The 26,469-nt window shown below is 40.6% G+C and overlaps 1 protein-coding gene across 3 annotated transcripts in view; it reads right to left on the reverse strand.

The window, feature by feature from the left end:
• Positions 1-21,316: 21,316 nt before the first annotated feature.
• WDFY1 (WD repeat and FYVE domain containing 1) overlaps positions 21,317-26,469 on the reverse strand; it is a 43,191-nt gene continuing 38,038 nt past the window's right edge. For all 3 annotated transcript variants that reach the window (XM_079135139.1, XM_079135140.1, XM_079135141.1), the window contains exons 10-12: positions 25,531-25,661; positions 23,503-23,611; positions 21,317-22,739 (exon numbers count right to left, since the gene is read on the reverse strand). In XM_079135139.1, the coding sequence (XP_078991265.1) occupies positions 22,680-22,739; positions 23,503-23,611; positions 25,531-25,661 (300 nt within the window). In that variant the 3' untranslated portion in view covers positions 21,317-22,679. The remainder of the gene's footprint in view (positions 22,740-23,502; positions 23,612-25,530; positions 25,662-26,469) is intronic.

Below are 26,469 nucleotides of genomic sequence, written 5' to 3' on the forward strand. Positions count from 1 at the left end.
CCTATGGAAAAGTACCCCAGGTATTCTTCCATGAAGCAGGAACTCAGAATGTGACCAGGCCTCACATCTCGACCCTCCCCCACTGAGGGTTTGCCACCAGGACTCTTCCCCGCAGTGTTCTCTCCTCCATCTCCCTCCCCAAAGCAGGCTCCAGCTCCAAGTCACCTCCATCACTCCAAGCAAAGGAAGGGAGAGGAAAGGAACGAATATTTATCATCTGCTGTGGAGTCTCGGCTAGCCTCTTTCCGTGCCTCAATGGTCCATGCATATCACTGTGCACATTTTGCAGATCATGAAAACAGCCAGTGCCCCCAGAGCTTGCATGACATGCAGATGTTAACACAGCCAGTGGGCAGCAGCACTGGAACTCAAAGCCAGCTAAGGCTGGGGCCAAATCCAGGCTTTGTCTATCCTGTGCCCACTGGAAATGCTCCACAGCGCCTCCTGTTGTCCTCCTCTGGGATCCCAGAAACTGGGCAGAGTAAGAAGATGAATTTCCTAAGTAGCAAGAGTAGAATCTGAGGACCATTTCTTCATCTGTAAAATGGGAATAAAAACAATTTCTACTTCAGAGTGTTCTTAAAAGGATTAAATTAAATAATCTAGGTCAGGAATTCAGCACTGGGACTGGAAAAGACTAACAGACTAATCCTGCATATCAACCATCCTCTTCTCCCTCTCCCACCGGCTCCCTACCCTTCCTTCCTCCACCCTCCGTTCTTTTGCTCTCTCTGGACTCAGGTGACCCAATGCTGAGCCTCACATAAGAAAAGCAGGAAGTAATGTCAGGTGGGGCAGCAGGAGCAGGTGGGAAAGAAAGGTGTGTGACTTGTATCCAGGCTGACCTCAAGTGAACGCGATCTAAAAATCACAAGCTGATGGCAAATAATTTTTGAACAGAGAGATTAGTTCAGCTCTGACTCAGCTTTTTAAATGAACTGCCTAAAATCAACTAGAGAAATTGCATGGCAAAGGAAAAGCAATAAATAAATAAATAACAAGGGTACAGAGCATCCCTGTGCCCAAGGGCCTAATTCTTCTCATGCTGAAAGGCTAGCATTAGATTGAAAAGCAGAAGGCAATAAGATATTTATTCTCTGCCTTTTTCTTTTTCTGTGTCTTTTCTTGGGCAATAGTCTATTTTATGAAGGCAGATATTTTCAAATTTACTTTTACAAAAATATGGCAAATTGGAAAGGATCATTCTTACTGAAGTTTTTTTTTTTTTTTTTTTTAACATTGTAGTTAGAGGGAACCAATGTGACGGAAGTTATAAATTAAAGATAAAGAGATGAAATATCATGTGCATAACTTCCTGCTCACAGTCTTCTATCTGTACATCTTTGATCAAGTGGTCCACACACGTGCTTATGTGTCAATGTGTATGAGCGTGTGTGTGAAAATGTAAAGAACTGGAGTCTCCCCCTTCTCTTGCTTCCTCTTGGAAATTCTTCTAAAAATTTGAAAGGGGGATTTTAAAAAAATAATGAGGCTTGCTGGGCATAGTGGCTCATGCTTATAATCCCAGCTGCTCAAGAGGCTGAGGCAGGAGGATCGCAAGTTCAAAGTCAGCTTCAGCAACTTAGCGAGGCCCTAAGTAACTTCATGAGACCCTGTCTCAAAACGAAATACAAAAAGGGTTGGGGAGGTGGCTCAGTGGTTCAGTGCCCCTGGGTTTAATCCCCAGCACAAAAATATATAAATAACTAGGCTTCAGTCTAAAAGTATGGAAAGGATAGTCAGTGGCCACAGCAAAATATGTTAACTATGGACTTTGTGGACCAGAGAAGGTGGGGAGGAAGTAAGGCCCACCGATGAGCACCACAGAGCCCCTCCAGGATCTGGGTGTTCAAGACACAGGTACCCCCGAAGGTGGGGCACAGGTGAGACAAACTACAATAGATCAGTGGTGTGGATAAGAGGCAGGGGGCTCCTACCAACTCCCTCCCCTGCCTCAGGGTCCCGGAAATAGTGTCCTTCTACATCTTAAAAGGTGAGATGTCACCTTCCCTAACTCAGCACCCGGAAAGCTGGGTCTTACTCCCCCCAACAGAGCCTGGGAAATCCAAGAGTAGTGATCAAGACGGTAAGGAGCAAGGCTGCAGCCATTTCTCCCCTGACTCCACCCCCTCCCCATACACCATTCTCTAATTTAGATTGTTAACTTTCTTGTCTGTCATTGGTCCAGTTGGCCCGTGGGTTTTCACTATTTAAGGGTAATTCCCCTGCTATTTGCTCTCTTTTCTTTCTCATTTTCACTGGCTCTCACTCTCTTGTTCTCTTTCTCCCTTAAGAGCAGACGCTTTGTCTGTTAGTAAAGTTTCTTGTGTGAGTTTCTGCGTCCGGAGTGGTTTCTGGGTGCTTTCAATGACCATGTGGTTCCCCAGGGAAGTAGCCCACTGATGCTCCCAGGGAGGCCACCTGTGCCCTCAGTCAGTGACGTCATCTCTTAGTGCTTTGTTTTTTTAAATATAAGCAGCCAGCGAGGGGTCCCCAGACACTCCAGGAAAGCTTCTGCCACAAGTGAGAGATGGAAACAAACAGGAATAAACAGAACTGGGAAGCCAAGACAAGGCAGTGGGGAACCAGCAGCAAAACTGGCAGAAAGACAAGGGAAGATTTTGCACTTGTTAAACTGGAACAGGGAAGCATTTTAAAACTTCAGAGAACAACACAGGGCTCTTGGAAATTGTGCATCTAAGTGCAGAAAGGAAAAGTTGTAAGTTAAAAATGAGAGAATCATCCAGAAAGTAGGGGCAATGACGAAGAGATGCAAAACAGGAACGGGTAAGACAACTCGAGGCTGCTCAAGATGTCCTACGTCCAAATGACAGAAGGGCCAGGGAGAACAAAGGAGAGTCCAGGAGCGGAAATACTGCTGGAAGGAAACCGCAGGAAAAATTTCCAGAACAGAAAGACCTGCTGTGGGGTCAAAGGGGCCACTGAGTGTTCTGCCTAATGAGCAGAAGAGCCAGGCAAGGTAGCGCCTTGGAAGCTTCGGAATACTGAGGATAAAGAGGAGATCCTGAGGTCTTCGAGAATAAAACAAATCAATCAACCAAAAAAATATGAAAATGAGAGTGGATTCAATTTCCTGTCACACGAGAGCCTGGAAGGCAATGTAGAAATCCCTTAGGCATTTTGAAGAAGAAATTTCCATTCTAAAATTATATACGCAACCACACTCTCATTCAAATATTAGGAAAGAATGAAGACACTTTCTGATGTTTGAGATATGACAGATGTTAATCTTTTCCCACTCAAAAACATTTCACTCCTTTTTCCTGCTAACAGGAATCCAGTTCTGTTCAGGAAGCAGGTGAAGAGCCCTCTGTTTCAGGGAAGGAAGGCCCCTCCAGCCTGGTTGCAGCTGAGGATGGGGGTGATCCAATCTGGCCAATGTGCTCTCTGCAGAAAGCTATTCTGGCAGGAAAGGAAGAAGGAAGGGGCAAAGAAAAGAGGGAGGGGACCCAGGAAACAGATAATCCAATCCCTGTAAGTTGGCCTCACTATCCTTCTCCACCATGTCACCTTGAGAAAGGCCCCTCCTCTTCCCTCCAGACATCTTAACCTCCTGTATAAACCATGTGGACCCTACTTCAAGAGCGGGCTCAGTCCACTTTTCCTCTTGAACTGTGGACACAATTCCGAGGGCCTCCTCCCCAGTCTAAGTAGTTCCTACTGTCCTCACATCCTATCCAGTATTGAGGGCTCCGCTCTACCCGACTGTGTAGTCACCGCCGGTTAACTGAAGCTTCCCAGGAAGACGGACTTTTCCTTCCTATGGAAACCTGCATAGGGCTCAAAAGACCCCAGGATTTTTATCCAAATCCAGATAACTGACAGTCCAGATAACTTCAGCTAATCATTTGTTTCATCTTTTCCCAGCATAATGCAAAGTTCAGGAGGACAAGGATTCTTCTGTTCACTGCTGTATTGCTAGCATTTTACTTAAACCAATGCACCAAGGAATGCAAAAAAGACATTTAAGTGAACAAATAACTCAGCATTTACCCTATTTGATACCCTGTATCTTCAAAAGGTTGCTTTGACTTTGTTGAAATCACCAGTTGGTTTAATAACCTATTTTCCTTCACCAGCAATGCCTATGAAGAATATATTGAGACATATTTTATTTATTTTTGTTCAGTTGACTCTAAATAAGGCCCCCGGTGCCAGAATTAAAAAAAAAAAAAAAAAAGTAACCAGGCTTCAAGACTTACTTGGAGTATGCATACTTCATATTATTTTCCTTTCAGATTTTGATTTCTAGACATTAAGTGCAAACAGCAGATAAATTCAGCAATGGTATTTTTTTTTCTCGGATGTAACTCCCCCGCCCATCCTCCTTGGCTTTGAGATTTAGGCAACAGGTGTTAATAAATCCAGCATTCTACACTTAATTAGAAGCCCCTGCTGCACTCATTAGGATGCAAAGAGATTAAAGAGCCACTGAAATCATTATAGGAGTACAAAAACATCTTCACAACTAGAGAGGATTTTCCTAATGTGCAATTGCATTTTCAACACAATTAGATGCTTAATTGTTTGCTATCCTTAGTTAATTCATTTAATCATATAAAGTATTAGACTTTAAAGAAAAAAAAACTTTACTGCCTTTTGGAAATCTAAGAAATATATAAATATCTTATCCTCTACCCATTATGTTACTTAAGTTTTAAATCATTCAAATTCACCTAAGTAATACAATCTGATTAATATTACTGAGTAAATAATGTTTAAAATTTTTCTAAAAAATTTATAAGGATCTATAAATGTATATATGTATATGTGTGTATGTGTGTGTGTGTGTGTGTGTGTGTGTGTGTGTGTGTGTGTATCTCATGTTCCCAGATACAAGGCATAAAATTAATGTTATTATATAATTAGGACCTTACATTTTTTTAAGTGCATATGAAGATTTGAAATGATAAGTGGATATAACATTTAATTTTCATTTGTCCATTTTCACAAATTGTAGTAGAAATGTGGCAGAAAAAGACTTCAGATAATTTCATTACCACCATGCCACCCAGTTTGTGTTTTATGAAGACAATCTGGTGTCCACTGGGGGGAGGGACAGGCTTGTTTAAAAGGCCCTCAATACTCAAATAACAGAATTCAGTCAAGAAGCAGGGCCCATTATCAACAGAGAAAATTATCAATAACCTTCAAAGATATGATCACCAGTTGCAAACAAGAGTAGTGGAGAAACCACCGCTTACCAACAAAGATGTCAAAAACCACTTGAGAATTCGGGGTGAAATGTATCATGAAATGTACAGAACTTTGAGAAAAGACATTATACAGATCAAAAAGTAGATTTGAACACATGGAAACGTTCTCTCTATACATAAAATTGCTCAAAAGTAGAAACAAAGTTCATATGGAAAAACAACTATGTAAGAGCAGTCAAGAAACATTTAAATAGAGAACATTTAGACAGAGAAGAGAGCAGCCCTGTTAGAGGTTAAAATATACCACAAAAGCTTCATAACTAAACAGGGCAGCACATTTTGTGAGCATAAGAACCAATGGAATAGCATGCAAAGACCAGAAATGGACCCAAGTACTTTTAGAACTTTATTACAAAGGTGGCATCTTAAATCACTGAAGTAGAAATGGACTGTGTAATACATGGTGCTGGGGCCCTAATTTGCCATTTGGGAAAATGTGCAATTTGATCCATACCTCCCACCATATTTGAAAATAAACTCCCTATACATCTACATGTAAAGAGAAAAAAAAAAAAAAACATAGAAGTACTAGAAGAAGACAAACAAATGTCTCTTTAACCTGGGCATTGGGAAGGGTTTCTAATAAGAGCCAGAATCAATAAAAGAAAACACTGATAAATTTGATTACCTAGGAACAATAAAATTTATGGCAGACAAGAAAAAATACCATAAGGCAAAAAAATTTTTTAAATGACAAACTAGAAAAAAATATTTGCTAAATATGACATTAACAAAGTGCTCCATCCCTAATGTACAAAGACCTCCTTAATGTTGATATTCTCTTTCCCGTGTGGAAGCTAGAGAGAGAAAAGAGCAAATGGGAATTAAAAAGGGATCTCATGAAAACAGAAGGAAGACCATTAGAGTAGCGGAGGGGGTGGAAAGAGGGAGGAAGGGACAGCCTGGGGAAGTACTGGGAATGAAATCTGTCAAATCCATGCTACACGTGAAATACCACAATGAATGCCACTTACATGTATAATTATGATGAACTAATTAAAATAATAACAGAAGGGAGATCCATAGAGCAGAGTAAGGTGGCCAGGGGAAGGAAGTGGGGAAGGGAAGGCACTGGGAAATGAGATCTATCAAATTATGTGTGTTTACAAATATGCTTATTAATCCCAATATTATGTAGAATTATAATGCACCAATCAAGAAAAAAAAAAAAACTCTTTAGAATTGATGAAATCAAAACACCTGATAGAAAAATGGGCAAAAAAGCATAAGCAATCAAATTTACACATGCCTGAATGCAAGCTGGTTCAACCCTTTGCAATTTGGCAACACCTAACAAAGTGACATACACATTTAGTTTTTGACACAGAAATTCTATTTTTAAGAACTTACACAAAGATATACCTCCTCTGGCGCTACAAAAATACACAGACAGAGGCCTAACCACTGTAATATTGTTGGTAACTTAAAAATATTGGAAACCACTTATACTCTGAGCTAGGAGGCAGTTCTGTTTAATACGGTGCAGGCTTCCTATGCAGCAGTGCAGACCTTCAGCAGGATCTCTGGGAACTGATGTGTCGTGGTTTCCAGGATACGTTGTTTAATGAAAACTGCAAAGTGCAAAAGGATATTTACAGTATGCTACCATTGTGTAAGAAAAAAGGGGAAACAATACACACACTTTGCTTCCTGCTCTCTGCACAAAAAGAGCACATTAACCAGGAGCTATAAGATTATTTAACTATAGACAATCGGTAGAAAGGAAATGGAAAGGATAGAAGGAATGAGATTGCAACATGTCACTTCTCCAAGTAGAGCTTTTGGTCGTTTCAGCATTTGAATTCAAGTTGTTTCACATCTATATGAAAGTTTTTCAGGGAAACAGAACCAATAAAATAATAAAATGTGTGTGTGTGTGTGTGTGTGTGTGTGTGTGTATACAAAGAGAGCATACAATTTTATGGATTTTTTTTTTTTTTTTTTCAGCGCTGGGGATTGAACCCAGGGCCTTGTGCTTGTGAGGTAAGGACTCTACCAACTGAGCTACATCCCCAGCCCAATTTTATGGAATTGGAAATTGCACTTATGAAAACTGGTAGGATCAGAATCTGCAGGTTGGCCACCAGGCAAGAGCCACCTTCCATGTCTGTCTGCTGGCAGAATTCCTTCTTGGTTAGGGAAGATCAGGCTTTGTTGAGGCCTTCGATGACTGGATGAGGTCACCATGCAATGGAGCACAATGTGCTTGACTTGAAGTCTACTTATTTAAATGTTAATTTTATTCAAAGAACATCTTCAGAGAAACATTCAGAAAAATGTCTGATTAAATATCCAGGCACCATGGTTCAGCCAAACTGACAGAAAATTAACCATCACAATAACCTTAAAAATAAAACACAGGAAAAGGTTGGGGAGGTTCCTAAAATGTGATAAAATTAAACCAAACTCAGTTTCACATGAATAACAAGGATTGCTGAAAAAGGGTTGAGGGGAGGACTAATCTAAGCAACTAGGGACAGTGTGTGAACCGTATCTCCTCAGGCTTAAATCTAAAGAACTTTCAGTTAGGAAACAACTTCCTCCCTCTCCCCCACCCCTCCCTGCCTCCGGCCTGTCCCCTTCCTTTTCTGCTTCTCCTCCTTCCTGAGGGTCAGGAACTCTGATCTTCTGCGTAGTCTAGGATTCAGTGAGTAAGTAAATGAGTACGGTTGCTGAAAGATGGGTTCCCCACTGTTGCAGAAGGAGGTGTAAATCTGGGTAAGATGGATGATAGAATGGCCCCTGTACTACTGGCCTGGAATTGGAGTCACCAAGAAGACGATTAGAGGTCTAGATAGAGATGATGGTGTGGGTAGGAATGTGGGCATCCACGTGTGCGATGAGCATCTACACGTGTGTGTGGATGTACGTCTGTTTCCAAAGCCCTCTCCCTTGAAGACCTAGAAGCAAAGACCCAAAGAAGAGCCAAAGCGAAGCACAGCCGGCACCCAGATCTGGTTTCCAAGTGCTGTGAAAGACCCGCAGCTTTTTGAAGAAATGGTAGGTATCAGGACTGACGCAGGGCAAGTACAAGAAAAGCAGAGAATGTCTCCTTGTGCCAGGAAGGAAGGCAGTGCTGAGGAATGAGCACAGCATGTGAACAGCTCAAAGGGCTCCCAGTGGCAAAGTCTGGGATAATGCGAGCAACAAAATCAAGTGTGACAGAGCATAACCTATTGAATTTAATGTGACCTCATGAGGCTACACAGGTTTATTCATTTACAAAGAAGCAAGCAAGCAAGCAAGGAAATGGATGGAGAGACAGGTTTTTATTCTGATTTTATTTTTTCCACATTTTTATTGGTGCATTATAATTGTATATATTGATGGGATTTGTTGTTACATATTTGCACATGCACACAATGTAACTACATAATTTGGCCAATGTCACTCCCCAGCGTTTCCTCCCTCCCTCCCTGACTCCCAGCCCTTGGTCCCTTTCCTCTACTGATCTCCCTTTGAATTTGAGGAGATCTACCCCCCACACCTCTCTTTTCCTTTTATCCTTCCATAACCCTTGACATTCTGAGTTTGACTTAATTTGCTTAACATCATTGACTCTAGTTCCATCCATTTTCATGTAAATGACTTAATTTCATTATCCTTCATGGCTGAATAGAACTCCATTATGTATATATACCACGTTTTCTTTATCCATTCATCCACTGATGGCCACTTTGTGGTTTTATTAATTTGGCTACTGTGAATCCTGCTGCTATAAACATGGGTATGCATGTATCACCATAGTATGATGACTTTAATTCCTCAGGGTAAATCCCAGGGAGTGGTAGAGCTGGAACATATTGGTTCCATTCCTAACCTTTGGAAGAACCTCCATCCTGATTTCCATAGTGGTTGTACTAACTTACAGTTCCACCAACAGTGTAAAAGTGTTTTCTCTCCACAAGTGCTTATTATTATTTGTATTCTTGATGACTGTCATTCTGATTGGTGTGAGATAATTCAGTGCAGTTTTGATTTGCATTTCCCTAATTGTAATTATATTGAATATTTTTTTCATGTATTTATTGACCATTTGTGTTTGAGAAGTCTGTTTATTTGCCCATTTATTAATTAGGGTTTTTTTTTTTTTTTCCGGTGTAAAGTTTTTTGAGTTCTTTATAAATTCTAGTTATTCCTCTTTCAGAAGAGTAGCTAGCAAAGATTTTCCCCCATCTGTATGTTCTTCACATTCCTAATTGTTTCCTTTGCTGTGCTTTTTAATTTGATGGCATCCCATTTATTAACTCCTGATTTGATAATTTATTTATTAACTCTTGATTTGATGCCATCCCATTTACTCTTGGCATTATTTTCTGAACTTTGGGCTATCCAAAAAGTCATTGCCTGTGTCTATATGCTGAAGTGTTGACCTCATTTACTTTTAAAAGTTGCATAGGTTCTAGTCTAATTCCTAGGTCTTTGATCCATTTTGAAGTGACTTTGGTGCAGGATGAGAGATAAGCGTCTAGATTCATTCTTCTATATATGGATATCCAGTTCTCTCAGCACCATTTGTTAAAAAGACTGTCTTTTGTCCATTGTATGTTTTTGGCACCTTGAGACAAAGCTATTCTTATAGCAGAAAATAGCCCATCAACGTTGACGGAATCCAGAATTAGAAAATCACCAGCTAGCTTGGAAAATACTTCAGTTTAAAATTTTGTTTATATAGAAAATGATGTCATAAAAGCTGCAAGTCTTGGAGTTAAACACCTAATTAAAATCAATATGTATCCATCCATACTTATGACTGCTGAGCCATGCAAAAGTATTATAAGATTAAAATATAAATTAAAAATGTAAAAATGCATCAAACATAAGCTACTATTACTCATTATGGAAAAACAATCTGAAATATGTGGATTTTTTAACTTTAATGAGAATAGATCCTACTTTAACTGAGTCTCTATAAATGTCTGACAAAAACCTTGACCTTATCTAAATCTTTGAGAATATAACAAACACAATGAATTTAAGGAGGATGTTTATATTTTATGAGAATTTATAAATGGTGTTGACGGCTGGGCGTGGTGATGCATGCCAAGTCCAGCTGCAGGAGAATCACAAATTCAAGGCCAGTCTCAGCAAACTTAATGAGGTCCTGTCTAAAAGTAAAAAATAAAAAAAGGGCTGGGGACACAGCTCAGTGGTAAAGCATCCGAGTTCAACTCCCAGTACCACCCCATGCAATGGTGTTGATATTGAGTAATTGAAATTTTACTTCCCTGAGGAGTATACAGCCTGGCAGTTTCTAGAAAGAAGGGAATTTCATCTACTGAGACTTGACAAGCTGAGTTCTGAATCTGCCTGGCCTACACTACTGAGCACATGTGGATGGGCAGGCAGCACTCTGAATACTTGTACATGGGTTAATTAGGCCATAACAACCTGCCAATGAGGAGGCACCGTCAATAATCTTCTCTTTAAAGATAAGGAAAATAGGCTCAGAGAGGTTAAGGGACTAACCCAAGATCACACAGGCAGAAAGTGATGAAACTGGGGTCATCCTTCTGTACTCTTATACACTATATCACCCTTCTCCTTCCCCAAACTAAAATGATGCCTTTAAAAAGGGCCAGCATCCGTCACAAAAAAAACCTAAACTTTTAAATGTATGAATTCTACTTATCATCACTTCCAAGGAACAAACTATGAGGATTTCCTGAAGGCACTTTTATATTTCACCTGGGTTCAGGAATTCACCAAGAATTATCTGCACTTCCTCCAGAGAAGAAATAAAGGGTTTCAACTAAAGCTCAGGGAACTTGAACTGACAAGGGACGAGAGTAGGTCATTTTTAGGTAAACAAAAGGCTGGTGAAGAGGGTAAAAGAACCAAGTATTTTCACCAAAAGCAGGAAAAAAAAAAGGTCTCCTGTTTCATCGACATGCTGGGCTGGCCTTCAAGGCTGTCTCACGTCCTTGCAGTCTTTGTGGCTCATACAGACAGGTGATTTTTCACAGTCCAGAGGAACATGGGGTGGATTAGAGAGTCGCTGGGCATTTCTTTCATCACAGACTCAAACTTGGAATTAGAAGCAGTAGTTATCAGAATGAAAAACTGTTTGCCCAACTGCTCTGCTCAACTCCACGTCTCCATCTAGGTGGACTGTTCTTTTCACTGGCTCATTCATGTGACAGTAATTCTCTGAGCACATACCATGCACTGGGAATTGAACTCGGGTGCTTTACCACTAGCTGTGTCCCCAGCCCTTTTTTTGTTTTTTACTTTTAGACAGGACCTCCTTAAGTTGCTGAGACTGTTCCAGGCAGGGTTCCAGGTTTAGGACCAGGGCTGCATTGTGACTTCCAGAGGCCCCAGGCCACTTTTGCCTTCTTGGTCCCTTTTCTCCAAAGAAACATTAAAATTGGATTTTATGACTATATTGATATAAAGACAACTGAGTCCAAGCTGGATTACTATATATTCAATATTAGTATTTTTTCCTTGCTGCTTTTAAGAGAAATGGAAATTAAGCCACTGCTGTCAGCAATGGTCCCTTAAAGTACTATGATGCTTATGATTCATTGGGAAGGATAGATATTAATTCAGGCATTTGTACATAAGTGAAGAGAATAATTTGGGGTTGTGATAAATACTAAGCAGATCAGAGTAATATGGTTTAGGGTCAAGATTAGAAGGATGGAAAGCAGTAAGATTCCTTAGAAAACTTGGAATGACACCATTTGACCCAGCTATCCCACTCCTCAGATTATACCCAGAGGACTTAAAATCACATGCTATAGTAACATAGCCACATCAATGTTTACAGTTGCTCCATTCATGATAGCTAGATTGTGGAATCAACCTAGATGCCATTCAATTGATGAATGAATAAAGAAACTGTGGCATACATACACAGTGGAATATTATTCAACCATAAAGAATAATAAAATTATGGCACTTGCAGGTAAATAGATGGAATTGGAGAATATCATGCTAAGTGAAATAAGTCAATCTCAAAAAACCAAAGTCCAAATGTTTTCTCTGATAAGTGGATGATGATACATAAAGAGGGGGGGCGGTTGATGGCAAGGGCAAGAGAAGAATGGAGGAACTTTGGATTGTGTAGAGGGAAATGGGGCAGGAGGGGTAGTGGAAGGAAAGATAGTGAACTGAGAGAGACATCATTACCCTACATACATGTGTGACTGCACGAATGGTGTGGCTCTACATTGTGTACAACCATATAAACGAAAAGTTGTACCCGATTTGTATATGATAAATCAAAATGCAGTCTGTAAAAACAAAAAAAAAATAATTAAAAATAAAAAGAATAGAAGGAAGTGACTGAGGCCTCTGGGTGGAAACTTTAGGGAACTGAGGTCATAGAGTATAACCCTGCCCTTGCAAGACACGAGTGTGAGTCTCCTTACCTTTTACACCATTCAGTGAAGCCAGAGCACAGCTGAGGGTGAGATTCCATTTAAATTAGAACTGAAATGAGGAATTCAAGATTAAAAGTCTTCAGGCGGCTGGAGATCTGCAGGCAGCCCACGTATCGCTTAGTGCGCTACTGACTTTCAGGGTGATAAAGGTACCAGTGGAAACCCCATGCCTTCTAAAATGGAGCTGTTAGAACTTTCCTCCACACTAGGAGAATGAGACTCTGCAGCCCCCTCTTCTCTATCAGAATCATAAACACTCAACAGCATTCCGGAACAGCACCCCAACCCCACACCACATCCCAGGGCTGAACACGCTGGAGGCACAGGCATTTATAAAGTAGTAAGTCACCTCTAGCCTTTCCACATTTCATCAGTATCTTTCTTTTATTAAACAGAAGTCTATTAAAGTCTAGCAAGTCATAAAAATGTAGTCTATTAGGCATTTTAAATTAATAGCTCATCTGGCATCATAGTAAATTCAGATGCCAAAAATAAACAAAATGGTTTGGCATAGCAAAAAGAAACTACAGGTCACTCATACACAATACATGGAATCCACAGATATTTAAACTGCTGACGTTTGAAATTAGGTATCCACAGTTAGAAAACTACAATTAGAACCCAAAGCAGCCTGGAGCCATCATGTGTTCAAGGGGGGCCAGATAATCAATATTTTATCAATAATTAATCTTTTCTTATATAGAGAGCAGCTAGGTAACATTATGGGAAAGATGCAGATAATAGGAGTGTCCACGGAGAAGCTTCAGGTTGAGGAGTGTGGCTACTGTGCTGTAGCAGGACAAATGGCTGTTGGAGCCAACAAGGGCTGGAGTTAAGTCCTGGCTCTTCACTAGGGTTGAGCCTGCTCCTGACCTTGGTTTCCGTGTCTTTAAAACCGGGCACATCCTCAATATATCCAAGACTGGACTCCCTCTCATCCCTTCTGCCACCACTATCCTTGACCACGCTGCTATCATTCCTCACCTGGGTTACTCCACAGCCTCTTCAGTGGCCTCCCTGTGTGCAAACTTACCTCTAAAACTATGACAGCAGAGCTGCCTGAGTGACCTAGTGACAGGCAAGTCTGATCACACCTCTCCTGTACCAAGGCCTCCCAATGGTGCCCTCTCCGCTCTTAGGAAAAGCCAGCATCTTTGTAATGTCTCGCCAGACCTGGCATGATGCAGCCGCCACTGAGCTTTCTTCCACCTTTTCTGCTAAAAACACTCCCTGTCATTCAGTCCACTGTGCTGCTCTGGGTGTCCTTGCTCTTCCCAGACATCAAGCTCGCTATGACCTCGGAGTCCTTGTTTTCTCACCTGGGACCTCTTTCCTCAATTTCAATATGGCTCTCGGCCTCGCCTCCTTTCAATGCTTTGTACGTGTACCACTCTGACCTCAGTTTGATTTGACAAGTTACCCTCTGGCCACCCCACCACCTGCATTTTCTTTCTCCAGAAACTTGCTCTTTTTCCTTTCTCCATAGCATGCATTACTTTCTCGCATACTGTATAATTCATCTGTTTGAGTTCACTGTTTTTTGTCTGCTTCTATCTGCAAGAATGAACTCCATAAGAGCAGTGATCTTTGCTTTGTTCACTGATGTTTCTTCAAGAATCTAGAATAGTACTTAAATATAGTAGGCACTATTTTTTTTTCAATAAATGAATTGTGTTGGGTCAATAAAAACACAACACATAGGATGTAATACACATAATTTACAGGAGATAAGTTGTTTTCATGAATGTTCTGTGAAAGCTAAAAATTTAGTAATTCAGAACTTTCCCGAATGCTCTAACCACGGCGCTTAATTTGCATTGCATAATGGGAAAAACATATTAAAATTCAGTACCCTTAAATTTTGCCAATACAAAAATGTGAATGTGCTTATTCCACATTGGGTTAGCTCAAAACTGGATTCAATGTGGTAAAAAAGAAGACATCAGTCTCTTGAAGTAGAATAGATGGACAGGTTTGGTAGAGAGGAACATGAACGGAATATGAAGAAAAAATTAATGAGGACCATGATGACCTGTTACCTAGAAGCTTCCGGAGTGCCCTTGTGGAAAAATACCTTGTTTTTAAGGAAGCTCCTCATCTGCGCTATATCACCTTGTGTTCAAATCACTTCCTTTGCCTGGAAGAATGCTCTGCACTCTGGTCCCCAGATGAGGAATTAAGAGATCACTGTTCAGAATACTATTGCTGTATAACAAATCACTCCAAAACTCAGTGATTTAAGACAACCATTTTATTTTATTCACAATTTTGTGGGCTAGGAATTTAGGAGAAGCTCACCTGGACAGTCCATGTTCAGGCTATCTCATGCCATTGCAGTCAGTTGTCAGCTGGATCTGCAGCTCAGCTGGGCTGTCTTCAGTGGTACAGTCACAAGGCTAGCTCTCAGCTGGGAACTCGATTCAGCTGTTGACCGGACACCTGGTGGTTTCAGGTGCTGGCCTCCCATGAGAACCTGGTGTCAGCTGCACGGCATTTTCTGACCTAGCCTCAGACACTGCAGTCACTTCCACCATACTCTATTAGCAAATCGCTCATGTTCCAGTGGGGTCACTGAGTTCACTATGGTTGGCCCAGATTCAGGGGGAGGGAACACAGATCCTGCCACTTAGGAGGAAGGTCTGAAAATTTGCATAAATATTTTAAAACCAGCAAAAGCACTCATGTGAACATGGGGTTGCAAAGCAGAGTTCTTAAAAGTCTCGTGACGATGAGACCTCCAAAACCGAAATGAGTTTGATATTTAAGGTGAACCAGAAACAATTCACAGAGGCCCACCACGTGTGCACTCATCATTTATAAGCTACTGCCCTCAACCTTTGGAAAGTGTATCAACAGCTCAACAGGTGAAGTGGGATGGGCAGGAATGATGGTTGCAAACTGTTCCACTACCAGCATGTTTCCTAAGAAAATTCACATATTTCTTCTTAATTTTTGCACAGAGTACCCAAATCGTACAGAGAGAACCATTATTGTTAAGTACTGTCTGTGCCTGGCACTGTCATATGCAAAAATTCCCTGTGTTACTGAAGTTGGGAGTCGGGGAACAAGAAGCATGGTGTGGTGAGGGAGGAGCAAGTCAGGGACCATAGTAGATGTCGGGGGAATGGTGAGGAGCCACTGCAGAACCTGAACTTCGGTGACTCGGGGGAGTTGTGTGGGGTTTGTGGAGTGGAATGGCATGATTTGAAGCAAATGAAAGTCTTGTCGAGAGCAGGCTGACGGGGCAGGGGCAGGGGCAGGAACAGGGAGGCTGGTTGTGAGGCTGGTGGATAACTGAGATGGTGGGGACTAGAATGTGGCAGCAGTAGCTGAATGATGAGTGGCCATTTCTGGGGTATTTACTGAAGGTACGCTTGTGCCTAGGTTTGTGTGTACAAGCTTGCCTATGCTTTCAGCACACACTTGCAACTTGGGTTCATTTGGCACATGAACAGCTGATAGGACTTCTGCAGCAAGATGTTAGGTACCCTATCCGACCATGAAAGAAATATGCAAGTACATGAATGCAAGTCCCCAAATCACCTGAGTAACGAATTATTTTTACACAAGTAGATGAAGAAACAAAGACATTTCTCCTTGACCATATTTATTCTTTTCCCCTTTCTTCCTCTTTTTAATATCACACTGGGTTAATGCAACCAGATGTTACAACTTATAGAAGGCACTCTCCAACTCCTCCAGTTCCAACAGATTGAGGGAAAGTGCACAGTAGAACTTTCTACATGCTCGGCCTAAGGTGGCCTTTTCAAAGAATGGGAAGAAAGATTCTTAGTTTGGCTCTCCATCTGTTGAATAATGAATGATACACAAAAAAATGAAAGGGCTTAAGGCTTAGAAAATCAAAGGGCTTTTAAAGGCTTTAGGGATGGAGCAGGTCTTGTTTGTTGGGCACCAAGGATACAAATACTTGTATTTGTATACTGGAAAGGTCCCTCCTTTCCAGACACTTTGAGGCAACGAAAGATGAACACTACAGGTTGTTACCGTGCATGTGTTAAAGTCATGACATGAGTTAAAGGACATGGTCAGAGGCTGGAGAAGTCCAGTAGCGGAGAATGTGCTCAGCATGTGTGAGGCTGTGTTCCATTCCCAGCATGTGTACACACACACACACACACACACACATAAAGGATGTGGTAGGTCTAGAAGAATGATTAATTTACAGTTGTTCAAAAATAATTTTCCTTTCTCTGAGTTAGGGCATTTCGAATCCAACAAATTGTGCAAGCATGTACCTCTTGATATCAAATGATTAACTTAACAAAAATATGGCTGTGGAAATACCTCATCAGTTACCATTATCTTGTCAAAACTTGATATCACACTTAAACAATAAAGGAATGAAACCCAGAATTATGAAATACTAAAAGCATGTGATTGCCTGTGACTATATTAGTGACTATATAGTTAGGTTTGTTGTTCATGGCAGAGTTAGCAAGCCACTGGCAATTCTTAATTACAGGAACAGATGATGATCCTCATCATGAGTGTAGATCTAAGTAAAAATCGCTTAAGAGTGTCGTGGGTGGAAATGCCACCACCTAGCACAGTGATTCCCAAATTCTTTCAAATTTATTAGCTTGATCTAGGGGTACCCCTACATTCTGTACTGTGTACTAATGTTACTCTATTTCAGATCAATAAGATTTAATTTCTAGAAGAGATTATGAGTTTTAATGTAACTTAAAAACAGTAAAGCTGGGGCTGGGGAGATAGCTCAGTCGGTAGAGTGCTTGCCTTGCATGCACAAGGCCCTGGGTTCAATCCCCAGCACCACAAAACCAAAAAAAACAGTAAAGTATCATAAAACAGATAATGAATCACTGCTCTTTAGGGTATACAGGAAACAAATGGCTTGCAATAAAATTGGCATTATAAATATCTTCACAGAAGTCATCTGCCGTTGTTACCAGTGGTTCATGATTCTAGATGGAAAAGAATGAATGGTATATAGAGTTATCATGTGTCTACTGATCTTAGACTCCAAGGCTGCCGAACATTGTGGCTATATGAAACCATACTACCCTGGCTAACAGTGTAGACAAATTCCTGTTACTTTATCTTTCTCCAGAGCATTAAATTCAGGCCTTTTTATTTTTCAAATGTGAAAGAGCTAGAAGGGGTGCTAAAAACAAAATGAGCACAGCGTTTGAATCTTCAGTTTTCCACTTGGAAAGCTGATAAAATTTTCTTGTAAATTAACTGAAATTCCATAAATTAAAACACTAAGACCTTTTTATAACCTAATCAAAGAAACAATTACAAGTGTTGGCAGCAGTGGGAGAACAGTAGCGATAAGAATAAAAACTTCTAATAGGCAGGTTCTTCAACCTAGCAATTTCTACTTTTAAGAATGTTCTAAGTAAGTACTTGGAAAAATGGGCAATGATGAATATACAAGCAAACTGAAAACAGTATTGCTAAATACTTAATATTCTAATTAAAATGAATAATCTAAACATGAGGGCTGAATATCCCTACTCTGAAAACCCAAATGATCAGAAAATATCATGTCAGCACTCAAAAAGTTTGAGATTTTAAAGTATCTCAGATTTTAGGATGTAGGATGTTCAGTTCAACTAGTACAGTCTCTACAAATATTCCAAAATCCAAAAATCTCCAAATCTGGAACACTGCTGATCCCAAGCATTTCAGATAAGGGATAAGCAAATTGTATAATCAAATTTCAACATGGAATTGGTGAAACAGAAGATGGTTTATTTCATAATGCAAACGTGGAATACTGCTCACTGCACAGGCTGGGTTACACTGCAGCCGAGACATGTGCATGCACCTGCACCCCACCCTACCTCGGTGGACGAGAGCAGAGAAGATGGACTTCTTGCTTATGCTAAGTCCACTGCAGGTTCAGGGCAGCTGTGTCCCATGGGATGGCTCAGTCACTGCTCTCCTCATAGGCTCCCATGACCGCCATGGAAGAATCGACATGGAGAGAACCTCTTGCCCATGGTGAAAAGTGTCTGCCTGCTCCTGCAGTTGCTAAGCAGATCACAAGGCCTAACCCAGCCTCAAAGGGATGGAGACACGTGATCCCAGCCAGAGTCTAGAGGTACCCAGCCAATGTGCACTGCAGCTATGTGGCAATTAAAAAATAACACCATGTAGAACGATTTTTCAACCTGGGTAAATCATCTGCAAGTATCAAGTGGAAAAATAAGTTCTGTGTGTGTTTTTAAAAAATGTTGGAATAATATGCAGCGTAAGTTTAATAGTGTTTTCTCTGTGTGGTAAGATTGCAGTGTTTTAAAAACCCTTGTTTTGTATTATTTGGAATTTTCCTTTTATTATAGAGAATGTTTTAATACAGAGAAAAAAAGGCTATATATTTTTTTGGAAACCGAAGTAACTTGTGTTGGCTAAGGCAATTAGGATTCAGTTCTCCTGGGTGTGAGCTACCAAGTCTTAACTCAAAACACTGGGCTGCTTGCGGAATCACTGTTCAGAGAGGTATCTCCTAAGCCACGATGAATCAAGCAGGCCTTTCCAAACTTCAGCAGAGATCCAGCCACCCTCCTGCCTTACAGGCAAGCTCAGGACATGCAGGCACATAAGGTGGGGCGTCTGCAGAAGGCACATGCTTTCGAGTCAGACAGATGGAATCTTCTGGACTTTCTCATCTTTAAAATGTAAATGGAGAGGGAGGATGATATCTTGCACAAGGGTTGCCAGGATTCAGTAAGATAATGCAGGTAAAGCACCCAGCAGAGCAGGTGCCAAATAAATCACTGATACTACCATTGCTGTCTACAGCAAACACAACAAAAGCTAAATTAAGCAGCATAGTAACAAGCAAGGAATATTTTATTGTATGCATATCCTCAAAAAAACACAAAAACAGATCCCACAATAGGAACAGAGAACCAAGTTTTCTAGCCTCTTTGGGATATGCAGGGCACCATATCTTCTAGAAACAGCTAGTACAAGAACAAAGTGTACTAATGAATATCACCCTCTGCTTCCCCAGTCAAAAAAGACTATAGAGAAAAACACTTTAAATTGTACTCTAATATAAATTTGCTGCACAATTAAACTTCAACTTACTCAAAGAGTTATTGTAAACTACATAAAATAGAGGAGGCATTTGATAATCTGCTCACAATTAACAATTAAGCAATAGAATAAATATAGTATGTATTACTTATTTGTTAAACCTCATATATCTAATGAGCAGATGGTATGTCATTAATAATTGGTTTCTTATTTTTCAGGAGATACTACATTCAGTAACAGAAGAAGAAAGGACTTTAATGAAAATTGATTTTAGAAAATATCTCCTGGGGTCTGAGCTGCTATGGTTTTTATTATATATTTGGGTCAGTTTCAACAGTTTTAAAAAATACAGATACTAGCAAACTGAATCCTTGAAAGGGAGAATAAAGTGGTGTGTTCTAGAGTAATATTTTTTGTTTATATCCTCTAGGTAGCAAGACAGAAGTAGGGCATGGTAAACAGAGATTTACAAAGTAGTGAATAACAACATGTTTCTACCTAACACTACAGGGGTATTGCTATCACTTGGACTGATTTAAAAACAGGGATGATTTCAAAGTATGTTGATAATGAAGAATTGGCATTTCCTTATCACATACATTCTAGTTCTAAATATAAGGATCTTCTCTAATATTCTGTACTTCGTAGTCCCTATTTGTACAAATTAGTTTGAAGATTCAGGAATGGAAAGAACAGTAAACTGCAACATGAAGAACTATCTTAAGTGACCCGTTTAAGAGAAACACAGTCAAAATAAGGCAATTACTATCAGCCTATCTGTACCTTCCCTGTGCACCTAGTCAGTAACTGAGAAAATAATTTTCTCCCACCTCTATCAAAAATATTACTGCATTTGCAACCTTACAAGTGACAGAGACAAGATCAGCCTGGCAAGCACATTTTTTAAATGAAAAGAGATTACAGGCCCAGGCAAAAAGTAAACCATATCTAAACACTGTCCTCTCGTTTCTAAAGTATCTCACACTAATTCCTCCTTAAATATAATTTTCCTCCTTGATTTATATTAATGCCTTAGAAGGCCTAAAACAATTCTGTGTTCTCTATGGAACACAGGGTTGTTCATCAAAAATTTTTTAAAATAAAAAGTTGGAAAGATGCGGCGTATTCTCAGTAGCCATGATATTCTGTTCCATCTGCCACAGACATTAGAAGGACTTATTTTACAGAAGTTGAAGGAAAACACAGCCACAGGGCAGTACTGCTCCACAGGGCAAGGGCTCCAACACCATCTACTCTCCTTTCAGGACTAAATTCCCAGAGAAAAGCACTTTTGTTTGGGCTGAACCACTGACTGAGTGAAGTTAAAACATGAAGCTGAACATTCAATCCTATGGTTTAAAAGTCAGCATTATTCAATTTGTCTTCCACATTGTTAGTAATACACATTTTTCAGAGTCTAGGAAGTGTTTTTTAAGGAAACACCTTTTTTCAGGTGATGTAACACAAAAATTATAAGGAGCAACAAGACCCTTCATTCTTATTTCTAAGGACAATTCAACTTCTAATGCAGACCATTCCAGAACACAGTGAGCCTGCTGCTTCCCTTTCCAAAGTTATTTTTTGTGTCATTAAGACAACTTTCCTTAATTGCCTGTCTTAATTTTTTTGCCCCCATAAACCATGCTTATACATACAGCATGATGACATTGTCTTGATATGATCCCAATACAGTAATGTAGAAGTTTTTTTAATCCATATCCATTAGTAAGATTAACAGAGATACTGTTGCTGTTTTTACATTAGTCCCTTCAAAAGGTAAGCCCTTCTCCACTCACTTCTTAACCCCAAACCAGATGCAGGTGCTGTTAAAGCAAACACACAGAGAACTATCTGACTATTAAAAGACAGGTTACCATTCCGTTTCTTCCTCATTTAGTACTCGTGGTCAAAAGCTTTAAAAATGCATTTTAAACAACAACTTTTGAGAGCTGTGAAAGTGATCTAGGAGTTAGTGATCACTGTACAAGACCTGATGGACGATTAAGCTGTGGGCCACCAACTTCCTCTTATGACATATGGATAATACCAGTTACAGCTAAAAGTCAGCATCACTTAGAAGCCTTGGGCGCTTTTCTGAGGAGCATATTAAATTCCCACAATTTCTCAGGGGCTCGTCTTGGGACTACAGGGAAAATGGGTCTGAGGAAGGCTGGGCTCCATGAAGCAGACTGCTCTTTCCCATCACCACCATACGGGCAGCTGGGTCTCCATTAGTCACTACTAGCTGAAATGAGGAAGTGTCAGGTGGTTTGTGTGACTCCCATGTTAACAGCACCATACAAAAGCTGTATCCTCAGAGCACATTTGAGGGAAAGGGAAAACGTGGACTGTCTTGGTTACTGTACAAATTTCTCAACTCAAGGACAATTGCTAAGTTCACCCACGGCACACTGGCTGAGAGGAACAAGAGAGGCGAGCTAGTGCTAAATGCAGAGTACGGTGCCACCTGCAGAAAACAGACATCTGTAAATTATCAACAACCAAGGACAGAGTATTCACGTGTTGCCAGCACACGGGGAGAGGCCTCTGGTTTCCTCACTTCCTGTTGCACCCCTGGAGAAAGAGACCCTTAACACCTGCTCCAACAAAGGCCTGCTAGTCTGAGTGGACACATGTTTGTACTTGGGACTGCTTTCAGGAAGATTTAAGTATTAACTGTTTGTTCGTTTTTTTTTTTTTTTCTTCTCCCTCTAAAACTCTCATCTGCTAGATTACGCCTTCCTTACCCATGAGGTCACTGTTCCTGAGGAATTTTTGTTGAAGTAATTTCATTCCTCAGGGAACCACTGCAGACAGACCTTTTCCACATTAGTTCCCACAGGTAAGTTCCACAAGTGCCCAAAAACACACCTTTACATTTTTTTCTTTTAAAAAATGTTGATTTGTTTTTAGGTGGCTACTGCCCATTCTCGTGACAGTTGCCGTGGAGCTACATGGGAAGGACTTCATTTGGTGGAGGCCACTGTTCGTAAGGTGTAGATATCACCCAGCTCCCGGATCAGTGTGGAGAAAACCCAGTTGCCAGGCTGCAGCCCACCACAGGCGTCATGTCCCATATCTACAAGGGAAATAAGACACATGGAGAAGGCAGCCCTGACCACAGGGCTCATCAAGTCTAAGCTGACAAACAAACCACTAACTTGGAGAAGCTGTCAGAGAGTCAATTATCCCATTCTCTTCTCACTACAAAACCTCCCTAAGATTTACACAGAGATAACGCACACAGTTCACTAAGACATGAAACAATCTTTTAGGTAGTATAAGCACAGTAATGTTTTACTATACATTTAAATTTTTAAAAAATCCCGTTGGGAATATAAAATATTTGTTTCACCACTCAAGAGGGATACTAAGCCTAAAATATTTACTTTTGATTTTTGTGTTAGTGACCCAGAGATTTAATGAAAAAATATATGGCTGTCCCTTACAATTAGCACACCCTCTGTCCACAACGTAAAGGAGCATGTAAAGGCCCAGAAGGCGTAGCGACAGGCGCCAGCAAAGGCCCAGGCCTGTCAGGAGGAAGAAACCTGGAGCCAGCTCAGCACCCCAGGATCAAAGGGCAACCAGGCCTCAGCCAACTCACTTCACACATACCCTACAGCAAAGGGAAACCACCAGGATTCCCTGCCACTAGGGGCGTGGAAACGCAGAAGCATGCAATCTGTCACCAGGGTCTCAAATGGGCAGTAGGTTGCTTATGAAAGGGGAAGGCATGTTCCCCAGTCAAAATGGCAACTGTGCTAGAAACGTCTAAAGCCCATTCACAGTGAGACGATGGAGCCACCCAAACTAGAAGCTGAGACAATGAGCCAGCTTACCTTTACCACACGGTCAGTCCCACAGGTCACCATCAGTCCCCTAGCAATGTCCATGGACATGTGGGAGATGTTATGCTTGCCTTCATGAAAGGTTGCTAGGGAGGTCCGACTGGCAAAGAAAGAAGAGGTCATTGAATCACCTGACCTGGAGTGAAGGGATAAGAGGTCTTTTCGGCAGTATAAATAACATAAATACTTAAAACAATAGTGCTAATATTAGAGGCTAAAAACGTGGCTTCAGTTTTGAAGATTTGATTTAATATTTAATTTAATATTAAAGGACGATAGAAAGCAAAATTATAAGACTGCTTTATCAAAGGTTTTATAAGACACTCCAAATAGCTGATTGGTTTCAATTGGAAAGGCTGATGCATAAAACACAAGCCTTCAATTTAGAAGAGAAACTACTAAGATCATGGCACGGGCAAAACGTCCATCAGAAAGCTGTGGGGTTCCCCGAAATCTGTTCCCTTCCACGGGAGCAGTGTTCCCTCTCAAGGTAAGGCACCAACTCTGATCTGCAGCTTGGCAGCCCTTACACCCACTGCTGGCTCATTTTACAACACTAGTGTGACATACTGGCTTTCTAACCTGAGCCTCTGCCCAGGCCTGCCAGTCTACTGCTTTGGACAGTGATTCAAAGGGGTGTGGGGGGGGGGGGGCGGCGGCGAAGATAAACATGGTTTTTTTTTTTCCTGGCAGAATCAGGTATGTAGTCAGATGCATTCTTAAATAACACAAATAATAATTTAAGACTAGAATGCGGGGACTTCACAGAAGAAGAAATTCGAATGGTCAGCACATACATGAAAAAAATATTCAACATCTCTAGAAATTTGAGAAATGCAAATTAAAACTACACTGAGATTTCATCTCACTCCAGTCAGAATGGCAATTATCAAGAATACAACTAATAATAAATGTGTTCAAGGTTGTTGGGGAAAAAAGTTCACTCATACATTGCTGGTGGAACTGCAAATTGGTGCAACTGCCCTGGAAAGCAGTATGGAGATTCCTCAGAAAACTTGAAATGGAACCACCATTTGACCCAGTTATCCCACTCCTCCGTTTATACCTAAAGGACTTAAAATCAGCACACCATAGTGATGTATCCACATCGATGTTTATAGCAGCTCATTCACAATAGCTAAGCTATGGAATCAATCAAGGTGTCCTTCAATAGATGAATGGATAAAGAAAATGTGGAATATATACACATGGAGTATTAATCAGTCATAAAAAAGAATGAGTATGAATTTTGCTGATAAATGGATGGATCTGTAGACTCTTATGCTAAGTGAAATAAGTCAATCCCCAAAAAACAAAGGTCAAATGTTGTCTCTGATACGCGGATGCTAACACACAATAAGGGGGAAAGAATAGAAGGTCACTGGATTAGACAAAGAGGAATGAAAGGGAGGGGAGATGGGAACAGGAAAGACAATAGAATGAATTGGCCATAACTTTCCTCTATTCATATATGAATACATAACCAGTTTAACTCCACATCATGTTTTACTCCAACTACGTATAATGTGTCAAAATGCATTCTACTGTCATGGATATCTAAAAGAACAAATTAAAAAATTTAAAAAGAAAGAATAGAATGTTGGGTCAGATGTTTATAGAAGAAAGACCATTGGTCTGTTGAGTTTTTAAGTCTGCATACATGTGTACGTGAAGGTGAGTGCACTGAATGTTTTGTAGATAGCTAGCTCAACTGCTGCCATCCACATGTTCTCGGACATGTCCCTGCATGCAACCCTGTGGGATGCTGAGGCTCAGGAAAGTCCAGTTGACTACTGGACTGGTCCTAGCATTCCTCACGAGAAATCCGCACCACTAATGGAACAGCTTGAGATAAACAGTGGTAGTCATAAGTCATAATGCTAGGCCAGAATTTTCTCTTTAAGAAATGGTTTATGAAATCCAGAAGAGACAAACACACGGCAGAAGAGCCTGTCATATTACAGGTACCCATCAGACAGAAGCAGGAAGACAGTAGGACAAAGACACAGGAGAACTCACTCTTCATCTTTGATGGAGTCATAACAGGAATCACACACGCGGACCTGGAACTCAAAACCCATGATAGGGTAGCTGGAGCGTTTGCTGCTGCACTTCCCACACACGGCCTGTCCACACTTCCTGCAGTGATGCTTCCAGGGTCACCAGAGGAGGAGAAGAGCAGTTAGCCTTGGCCGTAATGCATGCAGGAAGCTATGCTTTGAATTATAATCACCCAATTCAATGTATTAATTAATAACTTCAACACCAGTCAAGGATTTCCAGGTAACCTTGCTCTATTGCTCAGAAACTGCTTTTTATTTCTTCCTATTATCTGTCTACATGTTATTATTAAAACTGAATTCAAGTTCTTTTAGGAGCCCAATCACTGCAGATTTTGGGAAAGAAAATCTATTCCTCCATCAAAGAAAAATTTAAGTTTTAAATGTATTATGGCCTCATTTGGACACTAATATTAAAAACCTTTCTTTTTTTTTTTTTTGTACTGGGGATGGAACCCAGAGGCACTTAACCACTGGGATACACCACCAGCCCCTTTTATTTTTTATTTTGAGACAGGGTCTCGCCAAGTTGCTTAGGGCCTTGCTACATTGCCGAGGCTGGTCTCGAACTTGTGATCCCCTTGTCTCAGTCTCCTAAATTGCTGGGAATACAGGAATGTGCCACCACGCCCAATGGAAAAAAATCATAGTTTTGCTGGTTCTTTTAATCTTTCAAATTGTGATTCAGGAAATAAGCTTCAAGAACATTCCAAAATAGTCCCAATTATTATTATTGATTTTGACATATTCTTTTACCATTAAGATTTCATAACCAGCACCCTTTCTCTTCTACTAGTTAATGAGTAAAATTCATTCCTTCTTGTTTCCTTTAGAAGTGAGGAATACTCTGTCAATGTCAATTACAATGCACTATTTACTGTTAGACATGCATTGCGAG

Source organism: Sciurus vulgaris (assembly GCF_902686455.1).
Source record: "Sciurus vulgaris genome assembly, chromosome: 3".
In the NCBI taxonomy this organism is placed as follows: domain Eukaryota; kingdom Metazoa; phylum Chordata; class Mammalia; order Rodentia; family Sciuridae; genus Sciurus; species Sciurus vulgaris.